Source organism: Argiope bruennichi, chromosome 1, assembly GCF_947563725.1.
Source record: "Argiope bruennichi chromosome 1, qqArgBrue1.1, whole genome shotgun sequence".
Lineage (NCBI taxonomy): Eukaryota > Metazoa > Arthropoda > Arachnida > Araneae > Araneidae > Argiope > Argiope bruennichi.
The window spans coordinates 86,811,387-86,832,295 of record NC_079151.1 but is presented as its reverse complement, the minus strand read 5'-3'; the positions used below and the strand labels follow the sequence as shown (position 1 = coordinate 86,832,295).

At 31.3% G+C, this 20,909-nt stretch overlaps 1 protein-coding gene across 1 annotated transcript; it reads right to left on the bottom strand.

Annotated features, from left to right (window-relative positions):
• Positions 1-315: 315 nt before the first annotated feature.
• On the bottom strand, positions 316-14,616 carry LOC129959282 (interferon regulatory factor 2-binding protein-like B). The gene is made up of 3 exons (XM_056072130.1): positions 13,521-14,616; positions 3,877-4,131; positions 316-2,256 (listed from the first exon to the last, which is right to left on the bottom strand). Exons 1-3 carry the CDS (start codon positions 14,269-14,271, stop codon positions 1,853-1,855), a joined length of 1,410 nt encoding a protein of 469 aa, XP_055928105.1. The 5' UTR covers positions 14,272-14,616; the 3' UTR covers positions 316-1,852.
• Positions 14,617-20,909: the final 6,293 nt, after the last annotated feature.

The window sequence follows — 20,909 nt, the reverse complement described above, 5'->3', positions numbered from 1 at the left end:
CTTATAAATGTCATTCATTATTACAAATAACAATATATTTTTGTGAATATTATATATGAATTTTTCTGCTTATATTTGTTATTTTAAATAATTGTGGAATTTTTCTATTGGATTTATATTGAAGTAACAGTGTATTGATTAAATTTAGCAAGATGTTTTATTGAAAAGAAAGTGAGAATCATATTAAAGTGTAGATTTCCTATATCACTATCGATTCAAAACTAAGAAGTATTCTAAAATGTTTATATCATTTATTGATGGGTATCGTTTACTCATTGGTAATTTAGAAATGTATTCAAAAAATACAGAATTACATCAAAAAATGACAATTCTTTATTTACAATTCAAAAACAAGTAAAAGCCAATGATACAGCTAATGAGCATGGTTATGAAACACCACAAATACAGAAGTGTTTGTTATGCATTCAATTTTACACTGAAAGCAGCGACTAGCAGCGAACACGGCCACTGGGACATTTCGCGTAACACAGAGTTCAACAAGAGAAAAAAAAAATCACTTAATTGTTAATTTTTACATAGTCTACATACAAATTTCTAATGATACCTAACTGATCTGTACAAACATATTCACGACCTTTATTTTTTCCACTTATGTTCAGGCGCACTTTCAAATACAAAGAGAATTCATTCAAAAAAATATTCTCTTTTTGAGGTTATAATGACACACAATTTAATACACAAAGCAACAAAAGTGATTGGTTAACATCTCATAAAACACAATCTCCACAGAGAATAAAGCTCTTGCATAGGAATTGAAACTTAAAAGTTTGTACATAAACTCTGAAATAATCTATGCCTACGTTAGAGGATTGTATATCAATGAGCAAGCCTTAGTGCAAACATAACAGGTAAAAGAGGCACGCTCTCAAAAATCAGGATTACATCTAGGAACTCAAAATTTCAAAAACAATTTTTCAATGTACATTTCATCTATAATAAATGTGTGTCGTGTGCATATACCAGCATTTTACTAAACATGAGAACTAACATTCAGATTATGAATATGGTCACAAGTGAGGTCTGCTTCAATTCACTTTATGTCCATTTACAGATGATGAAAAAGTATAAGGTACACAAATGTTGTAAAAATGGCAAGAGGAGAAACATTCATTAGTAAAACAAACAAGTAAAATTGTCACAGTTCAATACATGATACACATAGACTAAATTGAAACTATCAAAGAAAGCTAATGACAATCTTATTAATGCACGCACAAACAACAATCTTTTCTATATAACAGAGCAAAAATTACAGACACTGTGTAATTTATTCAAAAAGAGCGGTCCCTAAAAACTAGTCCAGAAAAATCAGCCTAAAATTTGTATATGCATTCTCCACTGATTAGCAGATGGCTGAACTACTAACAAATCATAAAAAGACACCGAGAAAGGTTTCTTCCAAGTAAACAACAAGTAGATGATGAATACAGGCAGACACTATGTACAAGGAATTTACAAGTGAAGCAGACTTTCTTGGAGATAGAGAAAAAAAGACACTATTTTTTTTCTTTCCAAACAAAAAAATAAACAACAACAACACAGACTTTGAAGCTGTTAAATGAAACGGCAGGAAATGAGCAATTATGAGGATTTTACTTCAAGACCTCCATATCATAACATGGAGGGTGGGGATGACGACCAACTTCCAAATGTAGCCATCAGGTAAATCAAACCCCGGATTAGAAGACATCTCGATGTCACCTACCACAAAGTGGATGTAGGATTTCCAATCAAGAGTAATTGCAGCAAAGGGGCCCTGCCACTAACAGCATGGCAGCCATGAAAGGCTGTCACCAACAAGAGAACTGGATCCTAAAGCATTTTCCACAGCTTATGTTTCCCTTTCCTTTTTGATCTTCAGCTGCTCCTCCCCCAGGATGGTGGCTATCTCGCCCTGCATGAAGGCCCAAGGGACGCTCGACCCAGCTAGAGGACATTTCTCGCCACTCGGACAATACACTTCGTTGCCATTTGCCGCACCCTGGCTCTTGATGCTTTCTCGCGAGCAGGGGAAACAGAATTTGTGGTTCGGAACGGAGGGACACTGGACGAAGTGAGTATCTTCCAGCCTTTCATTACATAAAGTACATTTGAGTGGTGGTGCGGTGGCCACGTTGTCACCGCTTGTGGTGGTAGTAGTAGTGGAGGAAGCGCCACTCGATGTGGTTGTCTGAGTAGTGCTCTCTGGTTCGGCGGATACCCCTGAGCCGGGTCTAGAAGATGCACTTTTCTTTCCTGTTAAGGGAAAAGAAAAATCGTATTAATGTACAGGGAATTGCTTTTTCATAATAACAGTAAAAAAATGAATGTGTATTTAATTTGTATCAATAAGTATAAATATTTTTTTGCCTTATTTTTTTCAAGAATTAATAATAACGACATTATACCACTCTTCGCTATTGCGAGATATATCTAATATATTACCCCTCACGAAATTCCAAAATGCATTATCAATTCTAATTATTTGTCTCGAATGCACGATTATAAAGCACATCCACTTAATAACTTTTGTTTGCTCAACTAACGGTTAAAAACAGAGAAGTAATCCAAAACTGAAATTAGCGAAGAGCCCCAAGATGGTAAATTCCATTCTGAAAATTGAATTCAAAAAATTACAATTTATAGTTACATTATGACTGAAATCACAACCCCCCCCCCCCCCCAATGCGTGTTATGAAAGAGGAAAATAGTTCATTTCTTTCAAACCATTTCTGTTTTAATGCAAAATTTTTTTTAAAAAAGAAAGATTTATTACGTTATGCAATTTATATGTTTATTAACACTTTGCACTCGGATGTTGTCTCTCACTCACCATTCAAGATGGTGCATCATTTTGACGTTTCATTTATATTATTTTGATTATTAAAAATACCTGCAGAATAGTAAGAAGATGCAATTAATAAAACGGGAGAATTCAACTTTAAAAAATTATATATCTTTTTTGGAGCAATAAACATTACGCAAATAATTATGCATCGAATTACTTTTCTGAGTGAGAAGGGTTTTAATATAAAGTTTTAAAAAAAAAAAACGATTTATTTTGTCTGTAAATGCCTTTTTTTTCTGTAAAATATGCGACTGCGTTTCTTAATGAGCTGTAACAATTGTCATTGATTGCAATTTAACAAAGCTTAGTTTAAATACACGATTGGCATCAACGTTACATAATGATTAAGTTTACAAACAAGGAAATGTTTAACCAACCCTATTCCACTATTAATAAGCTTAGGTATCTTAAATGCGCAGTTTCCCTTTCGATAAGAAGATATGTATCTCTCAGTAAACACATTACAGGATAATTCAAAATGAATATAGCGATTACATACGGCTGTAACAATTTAATGAAAAATAATTTATTGACAAGATTAACACATAGTGTAGACGGAACTTCAAAATTTCCCCTGCCCAAAACAATTGAAGAACTCAAAGTAAGTATTTGTAATGCGCTTGCTTCGGTGTCTGCAGACATGGTTCTGAATGTATGGAGTAAAATGGAGTACCGCCTATATATTGTCCGTGTGACCAAGGGCAGTCACATAGGACATCTATGTATGTATACAAAATTTTGTTTACATTATGTGTTATCGATAAATTCTTTATCATTAAATAGTTATAGCCGTTTACAATCGCTATATTCATTTTAAATTGCTCTTTATTTATTTCTAATAAACACAGAAAATAAATTTAATAAAATGATACAAAAGATTCATAATAAATTACATTTAATATGAATGCTAAGATGCCATTTCACAAAGCATAATTTAAAAATTAATGCGACGATACATCTCATATTACTGATTTTATCGTCACAATGTTGAAATTCAAATATCGCTACTTTTCATCATTCATACTCACCAGTAGCTATCCCATTGGGCGAATGGCGTGCCGCTGATCCGGGACGACTTCCTCCGTTCACTGCGTTCTCAGGGATGCTGTTCCTCGGGGACCCCGGTGGTAGGCTGTCGGCCACTGACATGAGAGCGGCCATGGGCGTCTGGCCGCTGGACTGTACCGCGACCACCGTGCCTTCGGGTGGGCTGACTGTGCGACTGCCGAGGGGAGATACTGTACTGGTGACAGAAGTTGGAACGGAGCTCACTGTGCTGAAAGCTGAAAGGGAAAAAAGTACACATGAAGCACGCCGAAAATAAACATTAGATACACGAATCAATATAATAGCTCTCTAATTCGAAAAATATGGCACCGAACATCTGTCGGATCATATAGTGTTCATAAAAGTCGGATTATAAAGAATATTAAAATTAATTAATAATTGTTCCTACATGTGTGAAATGAGCTGATAATGTGTTAAGGTGTTGAGTACGAGCGTTAAACTGACACATTATGCACTGAGAAGATGAAGTTTTTTGATCAGGAAAGAATGATTCATTACCAAATATGTTCCAACAGATGCAACAGACTAGTGAGAACGTCGGAGTAACGAGTACCGGATTAGAGAGTCCACTGTAGATTAAAACATTACAATGACAATTAAAAATGATGTATAAATAAAAAGACAACAAAATTTCTAGCCATAAACGCATTATTTAATTATAAAATAATTATTCAATTAAATAAACATATATTAATATGCATTTAACGCACTACAGTGACGAAGTACAATTTGTGTTGCCATATTAAAAATCGTAAATTTTATTATATGAACGGACTTTTTTGACTTTATCAGATCAACGTAACGGAAATGCCATCTAATAACGATATTCGTATTTTAAAGCGATATTTGATTGTCCTTCAATAATCGACTCTCAATTATTAAGTTTCCAATTTTTAACCAAAACTCTCTTTTGTCAAAAACTCTGAGATAAACAACCTTAAAAACTCAAAAGAATTCCGCCAATGCAGGTAATAAATGAGAGCTACTGTTTCAAAGTAGAAACATGTTAACGTTTGTTAGCTATAAGTAACTAAATAATAATATAAACAAGTAAGGTTTTATTCAAATATAAATAATAGGAAAAGAGTACTTGCAATATAATTCAACTGCAGTAAGTATCACAACAATTATATTTCATTCATTTCAGTGTTCTTATTTCATGCCCAAGAGTGGTTAGTTTAAATTCTAATTTCACTTTTAAAAAAAGTTCTACAATGATTACGTCTTTAATTAAAAATTTAATTTAACTATTACCCATTTATTGTCTTTCTATTATTTCCCATAAATTTAATTTAAATTGAATTATTTATTTAATGAATTCCAATTCACATATCATTTAAAAATAATTCGTTGATTTCGAGTTATTCTATTTATATTAATATTTTCTCATTTAAACCTTCCCCCTTTTCTTTCATTAACTTTTTTCCCATGGAAAGAATAAAGATAATTTGTTTATTAATACCAACATTTAAATTCCACAGAGTGATAAATCATTTTGCAACTTACAATTGCAAAATTATTTGATATCCAAATAACTAAAATTATCAAAAATAAGAGTATCTGTTAAAAGTCACAACAATGAATAAGCATTACGAGATTACAATGTGACGTCAAAGCAGCTGATATTTCAAAGGGCGTCGCGTAAATGACAAATAGAAACAAAGAGTGTAATTCCAATCGCGAACAATGCCAAGAAAAGCTATCTCATCAAAATAACACGAAAAGGACATCATGACTGTAACTAAAACAAATATATAAAAAAAAACTTATACATAATTATATATAAAAAAATTGAATCCAGTAAAACGAACAAAAGATATTTATTTTCCTTCATAATTACACACAAGTATAATAACCGCTGTATTGATTATGTATATGTCATGTAATAAAAATATAGTTCTTCAATACGAATCTCTTGTTGTTTTACGATGATTCATGTAATCCTGCACTCGAAGAAGAAAATTATGTTAATTTTTATACCCAACTGTGGATTTTTTTTTTTTTTCTTTATCCGAAACGAGCTTTTATTTCCATGAAGTCAATTAGAAAAATAAATGTTTACAGCCATTTGATATTAATAATTTTTTTTATTACAATGAGTTTATAATTTAAAATTATAAATCAATTTATGATCAGAATATTTAGTTTATTTTCATTATTTTATAAATCAAAATTGACATTATTTGTTTTTGATAAATAAAAATATATAATAAAAATAATTTAATTCCTGAATTATTTTTAGAATCTTTGTAATGGATATGAATTAAGGATATTTAAAAATTCAAAAACAAGAATGCGCTCCAGTCGTAAAATGTTGCTTAAAATTTACAATTTATCTGATTCAACGAAAAAAAAAACATTAAAAGAAATAAAAATGGCATTATCTTCTGAAATTCCACGATCGTTAGAAGTTATAAGTTCTTCCTTGTATGAACAGCTATTTTGTAGTTAACAATAAACGGTGAAAGAATGTGCGTGAACCATTGAACCGTTTTTAAAGCATAAGAGTCGTAACTAAATAAGTAGAACAACCGAGTACGGAACATTTGAGTAGAGGAGAAAAGTGCTTGTTACTAACACGTTGCTTTCATCAGCAAAGCACGTGATGGATCAACCACGACAACCGGCCAGCGAACTTCGCCTGTTCAGAAATGACGTCAGTTGAGATTACCCAATCGAGAAGAGGAATTTATTCTGTACTTAACGGCAGCATTTTTTTTTAACAGCAAAAGAAAACTGCGTAGAGGAAATCGAAGTTTCGAGGTCCGATTAACACAAGTTCCCAGTAAAATTATGAATCATGGGAGACAAATTCTCAATCAAAATCTTGTTTTTATGACTATGACTCAAGCTTGAAAATAACTGGAGCGTTTTGAAAAAGTTGTAAGATTAGATACAATTTTTTTTCTTGAATAGGAAGCATTTTTTTTTATATATATTTTTACGCAATAACAAAAAATTAGCTTGGATATATCGCGGTTGTTGAATGCGAATATATATACAATTTTAATAAATATATCTATAAAATATGACGATTCAAAGCTTTTAAAGCAAAATAAAAAAGGTGAGCCAAGCAATTTAAAGCTATTAATTAATGATGTAGAAGATTGGAAATAAGTGGATAAAAAAGAAATTTTATATCACAAAAATATTTTATGGGATATTTCTAGATTAACTGTTACGCAAGTTTTAGCTTACAATATAATTAATGGGAGATTTCGTTAACTAAACTAATAATTACGGTGAATATTTAGAAATATCAGTAAAGTTAAGTCTGCTGCTGTATCAATTCATTTGAATTAAGGAATTTTTTGACGGCACTCAATTACTCAAATGAAAGAAAAATTATGTAAACAATCAACTGCGGTACTATACGGATATCTGGGAGATGAGCAATGGTATCTACATACTTGCTTGACAGCAAAACAGTAATGCTCACATTTGAAGAAAAATAAATAGCAAAAAACTATTCTCTGTAAAAAGAAACGTTTTTAATATCAATGACCTATTATTCTCTCAATTTAAACCAATACTTCTCCACTTACCTTTGACCCAAACACTCAGGGCTATATAAAAGATAATTTTATAACATTATAAATTCTTATGTTTAGACAACAATCATAGATAAGCCATGTCACAATGATGCTGTTCCACATTTTAAGTATTGTGCATTGGTATCAACGTTCAAAGTGTCTGAATAATTAATTGGACAATAGACTTATTATAAAAACAAATTGCATCGTAAAAGACATGATGTCAAAATTGAATATTAAAGTCCATTTATAGAGAACAATTTCGTAAGCGACGATAACAAATACACAAAATAAAATTTCTGACTGATGAACAAGAAAGGAGATCTTATTATATGTATTTAAAGCAATTCTTTAGACGTTTCTTTATATTTAGGTAGAATGTTCAATTTTTTTAGCTGTCTTTAAAATAACTTTATTAAATTCTTAATCAGGAAGCGATGCTCTTACCATAGCGTGACAAAAATTAGAACAATGGGTGCGAGAAAGCATTTAGAACTTATATACCTTTGAAAAGGAAATTTACCAAATTAAATTCAGCCAACCATTTAGAAACTATGTCATTTTCACGTAATACTGTAGCTTAAATTAGATAATTAAAAATTTTCAAAATTAAGTTCTGAAAAGCGTGAATATGCCATCCCTCCAACGCAATTTAGAAGTTGAAGTAGAATTGAAATGATAAGATGAGTAATTTTAAAAACTATGATAAATTAAATTTAATATCAAAATTCAAACAAACTTCAGAACTTTTTACTAAAGAATACCTGATTTCGTACTTTCAGAAGCAACAGCCTTTATGAAACTTGTAAAAAAGTTAAGGTACAGAGAAATAATATTACAACTAATACACCAATCAATAAATTTAAACATATTTTCAATAGAGTATATTTCATTTCCTTCATTACGATTTCAGTCTATAAAAATGAACATAAATAATTTAGAAATGAAATCGACAAATGCTTTGCGATCCGCCATTATGTAATTAAATCATTCAGGAATAATGAAATAATCATTTGAGCTAAGTATATTAATTAAGTATTCAGTGGTTTACGAATATGATACAACATAAACTCATATTTATACGATTTAACTTAGAAAAAGAAATCCGAATTTAGAGAAGAGAGAAGTTCAGAATTCAAATATCATTTTCCATAAATTTTCATTCGAAACAAACAAAACGATAATCGGCACACATAAATCATTCAATAATTCAGTAATGTTCTTGAAAAGTGACGTGTTTTCAGAAAAGCACGTGGAGCTAATCTAAGGACATAATAATAAAAACTTGGAAACGTGTTCTTTTCGGATGAATAATTACATTTTATATTCTTTTTTTTTTTTTTTCGCTTGAGGCACGCAAAAGGAAATAACTTCTGAAGCATAAAAATTATCTTGAAATGGTTTCGAAAATGTCGAAAAGTACACCAATTAATGCAGCACTTTCAAGGATAATTCGTAGCCATTTAATATAATAGGAGATCTAATGCATTAAATTCCACTTTCGTAAAGTTTGTATTAAAGTTCTATTAATAAAATCGATTGCAATAATTAAAAAAGAATAGAAATTATATACAATAAACTTAATATAACCAGTCGCTACGTTCAAATTTTTTTAACAACACAAATCATAATTACTATTTAAATAATATAAAACTGAATAACTAATAACAAGGATTTCATTCAATTTCTTTACAATTAGTTTCGAATTTCAGCAACAGTATACTGGCTATACATTCCTACGCAACGATCTATATAAAAATTCGAATATTACATTTGAAATCAACAGAATGCATGTTTAATTTCATATTCTTTAATATTTATCATATGTCAATTATATTAAATTATTACACAGTTTGATTTGTTATAATAATAAAGGCGTGAAATGTTAGTAATGTGCTGTAACTATATAATATTTCCCGTATGGACCCGTCGATCCCTATTCAATTCAGCACAAATAAAAAAAAATAAAAAAAAGTTTGAAAAAAAAAGAAAGAAATATTGGCAAATTTTTTGCTCAGTATTAGAATTGAACAAAGAATTTGTTCATTTCTAATACTAAAATTCATTTTAAAAAATTGACCTTCCTTTGTCGCTTATAAGTATCTATAAAATCAAATAATTTTGAAAATAAAATTTTACTCATACCCTTTTTTTTAAATATAAATTTTATTAACTGTATATGACAATCGAAATTATTATTTCAATTCATTTTAATCATTTTGTAAGTACTTAATTAGTTCTATTTGAACAAACTCATTTAGACATAAAACTTAAAACATCATCTTAACGGTGTATAAATAAATTTGGGTTAAAAACAGCTCAAATAGTTTTTAACAGATGCATCTGAATCCACTATTAATTTACTAACACTAAAATACAATGTCACCCACTTAACTAAAAATTTATGTTTCATTAATGCTCTGAAGAAACAATTATACAACGTTATGACAGAAAAAAATATTTTTAGTATTTCAAATTTTATTCAAGAATATTTACCATTCGAATAGAAAATTTAAGAAGAATAAGTAGTGATTATAATCATTGCTCATTTTAAATATTAAAAAGTTCAGATTTAAAATAGCTTAAAGCTGAAATGTCATGACTAAATAATTCATAAGTGAAAAAGTACATCATAACATAAAAGTACATTCAAGAATAGTCGTATGACACATACAAACACAACCTCATTCAATTAATCTAAAATACTGTGCAACAGCAACATTAAATCATTTACATAAAAGAATTTATTACATTGATTTTAATGAGAATTTTGAACGAAAAGCCTCCTTTCATTCTGCAATTCCCAGAAAGGGGAGGAGAGCGAGCGAGGGGGGAAAGAGAAAAAAAAACGCAATATCAGAATGCGGGTTAGCAAGGAAGGAGTGGGGGCAGCAGCTATTTTGATAGAAGTCGTTTGGCAACAACATCAGCATCCGCCCCTTCAGAAAGAGACCTTCCCCAGCCAACTGCTACGTCACTCCCGGTCGAAACGTCATCGAGGTAGACGTAGTGCAACGAATGCGTGTCTGCATTCCCGCGGGCGGACATTCGAAAAGCCTTGACAGCTATGGCAACATGTAGTCTCGTGGTCAGATCCATTTCCCTCTTCATTCCCCATAATACATTCTTAACGCATTATAATTCTTTTGATTCTCTTCCTAATACAAATAACAACTTTTAGTTAAAAATTTACAGTTCATTTTTTCAATGATATATAATTATTTTTACTTTAAAAATATGCGTCATCGCATTTTTAAATCATCATATCCACGTTTTTGTCAACATAAAATTTCATTATATAGCTGCTAAATAATTTTAATTGCACTTGCGGAATAAATTTATTATACATATAACTCCTGATTTCACATTCCCTACTTCCCAAACAATTTTTTTTCTCACTCATGACATTTAGCATCCAAGAAATTAAAAGTTGTCATAAAAAAATATAAAGTTATTTCCATAAATTAAAACTTTCCTTCTCGCTACAATGAATAAAAGCCAAACTAAAATAATTCCGAGATCAAAGTAGATAAAACAGAAATGAACTCTTCATTCTAAAAAAAATTATTTTCATGATGCAACTAAATGCAATAATTTCTATGATGCTTACGCCCTTTCAAATAACAATCCATGTTATACATAAACAACCACAAATAGTGCTATTAAAAAATGGATACATAATTCGTTGTTACATTATTGTTAAAACATATTTACTACTTCCCTCTTCTGCACGATTATGTGATTAATGAAAAATTTTAATACCGTAAAATTCAACTTAACTTATTCAATTACACAACAACCAACAATAAAAATTTAATGTTTCGCTTCAATGTCTCACAAAATCATTCTGACTTTAAAACGAATTGGATCAAAGAGCAATATTTTGAATGACACAAATAAAGATAACACTAAACCAAATTATTAGTCAAAACAAAATGACTTTCAAATTAAAAATTTTTAAATTATAAAAGCACATTATCAGTAATGCTATATATGATGGATAAAATAGTACATTTTCATTAAAATAAATTTTACAGACTGGATATTTCAAAAGTGTATACGATAAAATGTCTAAACAATTCCATATCACCCGCATATTAATTTATGCTACATCAATTTTATACCTAATTACGGATACTTCCGCATATGCTATAACACAATTTAAAAATTTATCAACTGACAAATTTCTGACAACATGGAAAATTATGGGATATTAAATTTAAAAATATATTTATATGCATTCCGTAGTAGTCAATTTATTGATTATTTCTATAACATAAAAGACATAGCTAATGCAAATATCTGCTTAAAACTAAGCATTAACAGCAAAGTTTAGTTTCTGGAACAGAATATGCAAAGACCACTTTGGGAACAGAAACTTAACGCTTTACAAACTAGCGCAATCCCTCTTTCTTAGATTCGTTCTACAGACTATAAAGAATACTTATTTTATCTTACTAAACGAATTTTCGTACAACAACAGAGATATATAATTTCAATTCTTAAAAATAATTAGCGCCAGAATTTTTCCATACGATAACCACGTGTTTGAATAACCGATTTTTAATTTTGCATACAATAAAATAGCACACGCTAAAGTAGCAATAATATAAGTTTATATAATCACGCAACGTTTCCAATTTTGTGCAACAAAAGAACAAATATATAATTTAAAAATACATTGGAGATTTAAAAAATTATAATGTACATTACAATAAGTCACAAATATATTTTACGCCAATTTTGTAGACGTTCGTTTTTCTTCAATTAAACCCATTCTCCTTTACTGCAAAAAATTTAGAATCAAAACTATTTTTTTTTTTTTGCTACATTAATAAAACGAACAAAAATAACATCGAATCAAACCTTACAAAAATATATAATATTATTTCATTACGATTTCGTTTTTGGATTACCAGGATTTGGATTTTAAAACATTTGTCTAGAAGCATCTTATTTCCCTCAATATTAAACATGAATTTAGAATCAAAAAAACTATTAAATTTCTCATAATTTCACATATAAAAATAGAATTACCACTGACAGCTAATACACATCTAGATTACGATCAGATTACATTTTACGCAAAATGTCCTAACGGATTTGTTAAGCAAGTTTTATCGTTTGTTAAGCAAGATCGTTTTATTTTATATTTGATATTTTATTGCCTTATACGTATTATTCCAAATCTATCAGCGATTAAATTATTCAATCACGAATAATTTAGGACGATCAAATTTAAGAAAACGGAAAACAAAAACAAAATTTTTTTTTAAAAATAAGTTTTGAAAACATGCTATCTTAATGCTAGTGCTATTACATCATAATATCTCCCTACTAATTCCATCTTACACAATATTTGCTACTTGGGTGCTTTTAGATTGGATTCACAAAATGCGATGTTAACAAATTTTTAATACGATATTCGCGACTTGGTGTCGATTAAGATGCATTTTTTTGTTACCTGCTTACTCAATTTTACGATTTCCATTTGTAAAAGTTTTAACGCTGTTTCAGAAGTGGGCGTTTAACTATGAAATCAAATGATAACATATTTCCGCAAACGATTATTGAAGTATATATCATTAGTAACAGCAAAATCCTACGGTTTCTTGCATTGAAACATTTACTCAAGAAATTTGACTCACACATGTACTCATTACTTTAACATGTTACAGCATTATTAATGCAAGGTTCTCTAGTGTCCTGCACTGAAACATTTACTCACAAAAATTGACTCGCTTATGTACTCAATACTTTACATATTAAGTAAATCAGTATCCTACTGAATAGTACTTATTCTACTATTGCATGTAACGTACTTAAGGATATATAATACATGTATCTACGATTTTTAAAGAAACAAGTCATGGTATGAATTGCGGTATAAACCAACTGCTTCGATAATTCGTCGAATTTAAATAATTATATTGAATTACTATAATTGCATTAACTGCACGCTACACAATTCTAGGTGCAGCAATCATCCTAATCAACATCGACAGTAAAACTATTTATAGTAAATATTTTCAATACTTATAAATAATACAATGCAATTAACATGCACTTACCAGCTTTCATACTGGCCGCACTAGCTTGGTCAAAAGAGAATACTCTGCCGACCATACCATGTTCTTTCTTGTACCGGGCGTCAAATGGCACCCCCATAACGGCCGAAGGAAGGGATTCGCCCCGTGTTAGAGGAGGGCGACCGTGTTCTTCGACTACCATGTGTCTTTTAGGTTCGGACTCTTCTTCATCACGTTCTGAATTAGACCTCTTGCCGGTACTCTGCCTGGCCGCCATGGGAAGGTGCGGCACAGGCGGCGGAAGGGGATGTGCCCTGCTTGGGCTGCCCCTGTTCAGTACTGAAGCGGCATCTTCTTCAACTCTGTGGGGCGGATGCAGACGCTGTCCATTGAATTCCAACATCGCTCGCGCGGTTTGACCACCGTAGCGGTCCACAGGTACGGGTGACCGTGACACTGTGGCATGAGGTGTTCCTGGCACACTATGGGGAGGTGTGAGGATCCCTTCGGCCCCAGCGGCCGCCCCATTAATTCCTACGGGCTCGTGCCCCCTCTGTGATGCCTTGAAAGGCTGTTGTCTGGGGGTTGTATTGTTCTCTTGAAAACTATGCGCCCTCTTCAATTGCCGGGCACTCTCGATCACTATCTCTATGCGGTCCGCCCCCTCATAGTTGACGCAGCCCCTACACACCATCTCCGAAAAGTCGTGTATCATGGCCCATGGCATGCGGGGCAGATCGCACAGGTAACAGTGCTGGCGGTGGCCTCGCGACACCGAAGACATCCTGACCATTGGCAGGAGTGTGGATGGGTAATGATGGGAAATAATAAAACAATTAAAAAAATGGATCTGTGTTTTCAAAAAGTATCCGACGTTTACCGAGAGTCACACATCCGCCTGGCGGTTCATGTGACGAAGAACTGAGACCGGTGCCAATTTTCGGACGAGGGGTTGCCGGAAGAAGGTTTGCTCCGGGAAGACGCCAAAGGATCGCCAAGGCGGTGAACCGTGGTAACGGTAAACGGGTCGAAAAGCTCTGGGTGCAGTTCAGCTGGTCGAAACGCTTTCATCAGGTGTTTGGCTGCAGTTTCTTTTTCTTTTTTTTTTCTATTTAGTTCTCCCAAAGAGGAACTGTGATCTCACTCAAGTAGAATTTACTCCTTTCATGAGCACTGTAGCTCGCTGCGTAGCTGAAAACAAAATTTTAATCTTTTCGCTGAGTTGTTATACGTTTTTACCGATACTTGTAACATTATCTGATATAGAGATAGCATAATCAGTTACCCTATCTTCGAATTCGTTGAATTGATTTAGTAGTGTGTTGAAATTTTGTTGTCTACTGTTAGACTAAAGAATCGTGTAGAAATTAAAGATACGTTTTTATTTTTGAAATTAAATGCGTTACTTTAAAATTTGTATTAAAGTAAATATTTCATTTCCTAAATTTAATTAAAAATTTCGAATTCTCTACTGAAAATGTAGTTTTTGAATTCACTAAAAAGTGCCATTTGTAAATATTTGCCAAAATATTACATCTGAAAGTTACATATAAGATATAAGTATAAAAATACCACTGTAAATTCCATTTGTAAAATATTTGTCAATTTCAGTATAGTTTGAATTGGTATTCTAGTAAACGGGAAATAAATATAATTGCATTTAAGGAAGACGAAAGTTTTTTTTTACAAGAACATCTAAACTTTTTGTTGTCAGTCAAACGAGAATACTAGATGTTTAGCATGTAGATAGAATACAATCTCGAGGCTTAAATTTTTATCTGTTGGAGAAAGTGCAACCATTAGTATCTTTCCGTAAGTTAACACCTAATATTAATAAAAAATATATCATTGAGATTTTGTATGTCTGTATACTCAACACTACCTTATCACCTAAACGACGGGGCCTATTTTAACCAAAGTTTGCATGCTTATTCTTTAAGATAAGAAAAAAAATTACTGTCAATTTTTCAAATTGCAAAACTTGATTGAATATTCAAATAATTAAAAATTTTCCAGCTTTTTTTTTCAGTAATTTTGGAGCAAATAATCTTACAAGAACTATTTTAATATCATAATACGTTTCTAAATTTCATCATTTCAATGATATCAATTTCCTTTATACGCAATATTTCTTTAAACTGTAATTAATTTTTTTAAATTTAAACGCATTAAAATTAATGTTAACACAGAACTACTCTTATCATTAAATTTCTGCTTTACATTAATACATATCTTGCTACCGTGTTTTCATTTGTTTCCGAGTAGTGATTTAGCACAATGCTTAAAAGTATGCATAAGTCAATCAGTTACTAAAATGAAGGGAAGGAAAAGTTAAACTTTTGCTGCGAATGAATCAGATGTTCGATTGCAGAAAAAGCTTCCCAAACATAAGAGTTTAACCTTTTTTTTTTTTTTGCCTTTTTCCCATAAAAACTTTGTTGAAAATTATTTGGGAAAAAATTTTACACCATCATAAAATTAAAAAGTTGCCTTTCCAACGATACAGATTTCAGTTTTGCACAATTTTTCTTTCAACTCTTATTTATTACTTCGGAAATTTAACGGAGATTATTTTGAATAAAGGAAATTTATTGGTGCTTTTGGGGGGGGGCTAACATTAAGACTTTGAACTACCCTAAGACATAAATTTCACTTTTATTTTAATACATTTGTCTTGAAAAGGGTTTTATGTTATAATATTTAGCACATACGTACATTAAAAATATTATGCAACAAAGGATTTAGATCCCTAAAAATGCCAGGTATATTCATTAATTTAGTAATAAGTAGTTTTCTCAAAAGGACAGTGGGATTCTTTCTAATGGGAAAAGATTGATTACCATCCCAGATTGCATTATGTCAAACTTGAATTTTTATGTTCAAAAGTAGGGATCAAATCGAGTTTTGCCCATGTGGCTTTGTTTCTTCCGCTAGCATATTTTCAATGGTTATATAAAGAGATATTCTCCCATCTTAAATTAATTAAAATATTTATAGAAAAGGATACAAAACCTTAAATTTAAGAGTAAAATTAAATCTTAATAAAGAGAACGATGATTCGAACTTTTATTCTGAAACTCTTTGGCTGTATAATATGTATGTCGTCTAATGTGTATTTTATTTTTAGTGATATGTATGTAGTATTGGCAACATGCACATATGTGTACACAAACAAAATATAATATCATCGTAACGCGCTAAAGTATGAAGTAAAAAAAATAATTAAAATATGTTTTAAATTATTATTTAATTATTGGAGAAAAATTATTTTGTAATAAGGAGGATATCACTTTGAATGAAAGTTTTTTTTAATAATATTAAAACAATTTATGTGCTAATATTCAGGTGTCTCCCAAAAGTTATTTCTGGTTCATTTTATATTTCATTCAAATATTGTTAGGCAAACCTTTCTGTACGATCATGTTTTACCAAAGAAATAATTACACTTCTAAGGTATCTCTTCTTTGGCACTTCTAATTGCAATGCTCTGACTATTAGAATGTTAGGAACGATTTATTCATTATGGATTCACATGATTAATTTTATAAATTGTAAGCTAGCCGATAACCATTATCGTGTTAAAATTATTATTTAGAATTAAATTCCGTAGAAGTTAACAAAAAAAAATCCTTCATAAAAATAGTATAAATCAGAATGGCATGCCTGAATTAAAAATGATATTAAGTTAGACTGATAATTCTACCTGTCAAAATAAAGTATTTGTATACTCACAAAACACTCACATAATCAGAGTTCTGCTGCTAAATACTTTGTATTACTTGCGCAAAGATTAATTATATCGGTATATGAAACGCACCGAAACAGTTTGGCTCAGTCGCAATGAAACTCATCTATATGAGTTTTAACTGTGATATACAGAGTGAAACAAGGGATCTGTCGATGACAAAATATTTTTACATTAACCATTTCACCGAAATACCAGTTATTATGATCTCTAAGTCCATCAAGCTTTTTCAGATAATGAAGAAATTTCAGTTCTAGAATCTGGGTATCCAAACTCACATAATGAAGAAATTTCAGTTCTAGAATCTGGGTATCCAAACTCACATAATAAAGAAATTTCAGTTCTAGAATCTGGGTATCCAAACTCACATAATGAAGAAATTTCAGTTCTAGAATCTGGGTATCCAAACTCACATAATAAAGAAATTTCAGTTCTAGAATCTGGGTATCCAAACTCACATAATGAAGAAATTTCAGTTCTAGAATCTGGATATCCAAACCCTCAATATCCGACCAACTATCAAAATATCTAATCAAAACCACGCAGCTATACATCCATGAAAAAAAAATTCACAATGTAAACATTTTATGTTGATAAGCTGGGTGCAGAACCGAAAATGTCAGAAGCGAATGCGCATTATTCAGTATAGAAAAGACATAGATTAGCAAGAAAAGAAAAAAATGATAAAGGAAAAAAAAAATGCAAGAAAAGAAAAAGAAGTAAAGTAACGTATGCCTGAACAAAAGCATGACGAGTGTGGTCAAAATAGTCAATATCGGCGACAATACACATTTGTATTCTGTCAATTAGGCCAGCATAGACATTCTTAATCATCTGTGATGTGACAGAAGCGCAGCTATCGATGATACGCTACCGCAGAGCCATCAAAATTGTTGATGCATACATTTTCAATTTTAGGGCGAACTCTTTTTCAAGGCACGGAAGTTTCATACTTTTAATCTTGTATAGCTCACATTTTTCTAATTGGAGTTATAAGTTGATTTTCTTTATTTTCTGAATTATTCTTTGTAATTTTCTTATTTCGCCACTAAGGACACTATTACCTGTGTCAATACATTCAGCATAATCACTTTATTATAAGTACACATTGTTTCTAACCAGACGTCATTTTAAATTTAAAACAGTAAACTTTTAAATTTAACACCGCAAGCAGTCAAATGACCTTTTTCCAATGGTAAATACCATTGTATCAGTGAAATGTTGATACGTTTAAGGACTTAAAATGACTTTACCAATCCCCCTGTGTATGTGTGTGATAGTCTTAAATTTCAGTTTATGTTAAAGAAATTTGAATTTTAAGTAATATTTTGGCACTTTGTAATCGTTTGTATGTTTCACATAAGTCACATCATCCTAGACTGTGCATCAGATTTCACGTTTCTTGATTTCTGTAATTAAAAAAAAAAAGGTGTTAAGAATTTTTCAGAATACTTTCATACCATGCTCATTTACTAGAAAGTAAAAATCAATATATTCAAAATATATCAGATGTATCTAACAATTGAGTAGAATGTCTTTAATGTTTAAATTGACTGATTTCTCATTGGACGAATAAAGTTAAACGTGAATAAAAATTAGTTATAAATTTGTCAACTTCACATTTCGTTAACATCTTTTACGATGAATTGTAGCAAAGGTTAATGAGCTGAAGTCTGACATTTTTATTATTTTATTTTTGCTAATATCTTCTTTCGACATTATAATCATTTTGTATTTGGTGTTGTATTTTTTTTTCTGTCAGTGAATTATTTCAAACTGATTTTAATGATTAATTTCGATTCGAGTGTTCGTAAAAATTATGTATGGTGAAGGAAGTTTATGTATAGAAGAAAGTTATTGTTACGAATCTGTAATGCTGCTTCCCAGCATAGTTGGTTCCACCCTCGGAACGAATGTTTTACAATCATCTGTACTGGACGGAGTTCGGGGTTGCGTCGGAGGTTCCAGAGCTTAGAGACAAACTTGGCGACCATTTGGCGACTTGGAGACGAATTTGGCGACTTTGGTGCCAAAATAGATTATACCCGAATCATCGAGAATTTTCCCGATCCGTTCAGTAGGAACCGAGATACGCCTCGAACGTTCCTGATTGGTTGAGAGGCTTCTAGCCCCGCCTCCTGGGACCTATAAAAGGAGGCGGCTGCAGCTGCTAGGGCAGAGTAGTCGGAACCGACGGTAAAGAACTGGCCTTCCAGAGAAAAGCGGAGCAGCGACGGAGTGAAACTAGTGCTGAACTAAGCTGTGTGCTACTGTCTGTAGTAGAGTTTTGTATGCTGCTGTGTATGCTGCACGTCTCGGCTGAAGATAATCGTCTTCTGTGCTGTATATAGTTGTCGTCTTTGTGCTGCCCTGTGTGTCTTCGTGTAAATAAACGTCGTTGTTTTATTTTCTACTGCCGCCTGGTGATTGAGCGTTCTTCACAGCATATAACCCCCACTATCTAAACGAACCCCGGAAATTTCGTAACATTATGTATAGTTTTCTGCTGTAAGGAAACAAAATTTATAATGTTGCTATATTTTTATATTTAGAGTTACTACAAATAATAACATTTTATATCTTGAGACTCAGTGCCAATGTGTATAAAATTATCTACAATGCACATGAAATTATTTAGTACACCTTTCGTTATTTAATCTGTGACCGTCATGTACGATATATCGTTATCTAGAATGGGAACATGTTTTAATATATGAAATAAAACATTGCTAGATATATTGATAAATCAATCCTTATTTCAGAAAAAATATCTATTTATAAACATTGAAGCTACCACTGCATTTCTTTTTGAATATAGGCACTCTAGGTACCAAAAAACGATTATTGTATCTTAACCCTGACACTCAAGAAAATGCCCATTATCGCATGAGTCCATTAGCGACAAGTCGTCTGTCCGTTTACTGTGGCACGAAGACTTTCTTGTTAATATCTCCCGTGTCACGACAGGGGCATCAGCTAAGAGATTAGGTCTTCTGAAGAATTGTTGAATGGATAATGGAATGTTGGAAATATAAACTACTGATGTACTTCCGTAAAATTATATCTTTTTGCATAATAATCATCAAACTCAAACTGGGTGGCATGTTTTTACTTTCTCGTATATGATATATTTAAGTTCAGTTTTGAATCAAAACAAAGTTTATTTTGTGGCATATCTCTAATTTTGAACTTTGATCAGATGCAGATACTTAAGATCGTTAGGCTGAGGTTTCTGCCTACAAGAAATCCCCTTTCATTGTTATCTTTATAAAGAGCAAAATTATTTAATCGTGTATAGTACGCTGACTCAATGGCCACTAGCTCCCAATTGTGTCTAAGTCATTTCATTGTACTATCCCACGTTTAAAATATTAGTGTAATTTTCATTTATATCGAGGAAGGATTAAATTTTATATGGGTCCAGATAGAATGTAAATGTTGAAATCCCATTTGTTCTTCCAAAACCAAATATCTTTCATTCATCTTTCATTCAATCATCTAATTAAATATGTACATAAACAGTTTTTTTAAATAATAATTATTTCCTTATTAAAATAATAAAACATATAATTGGAAATCACTTTCAAGAAAGATTGTACCAGATTCTGCTGCATAACAAAAATTAAAGTTTAAAAATTATTTGGAATAAAATAATTATTTTAAAATTATAGTAATTATAATTAATA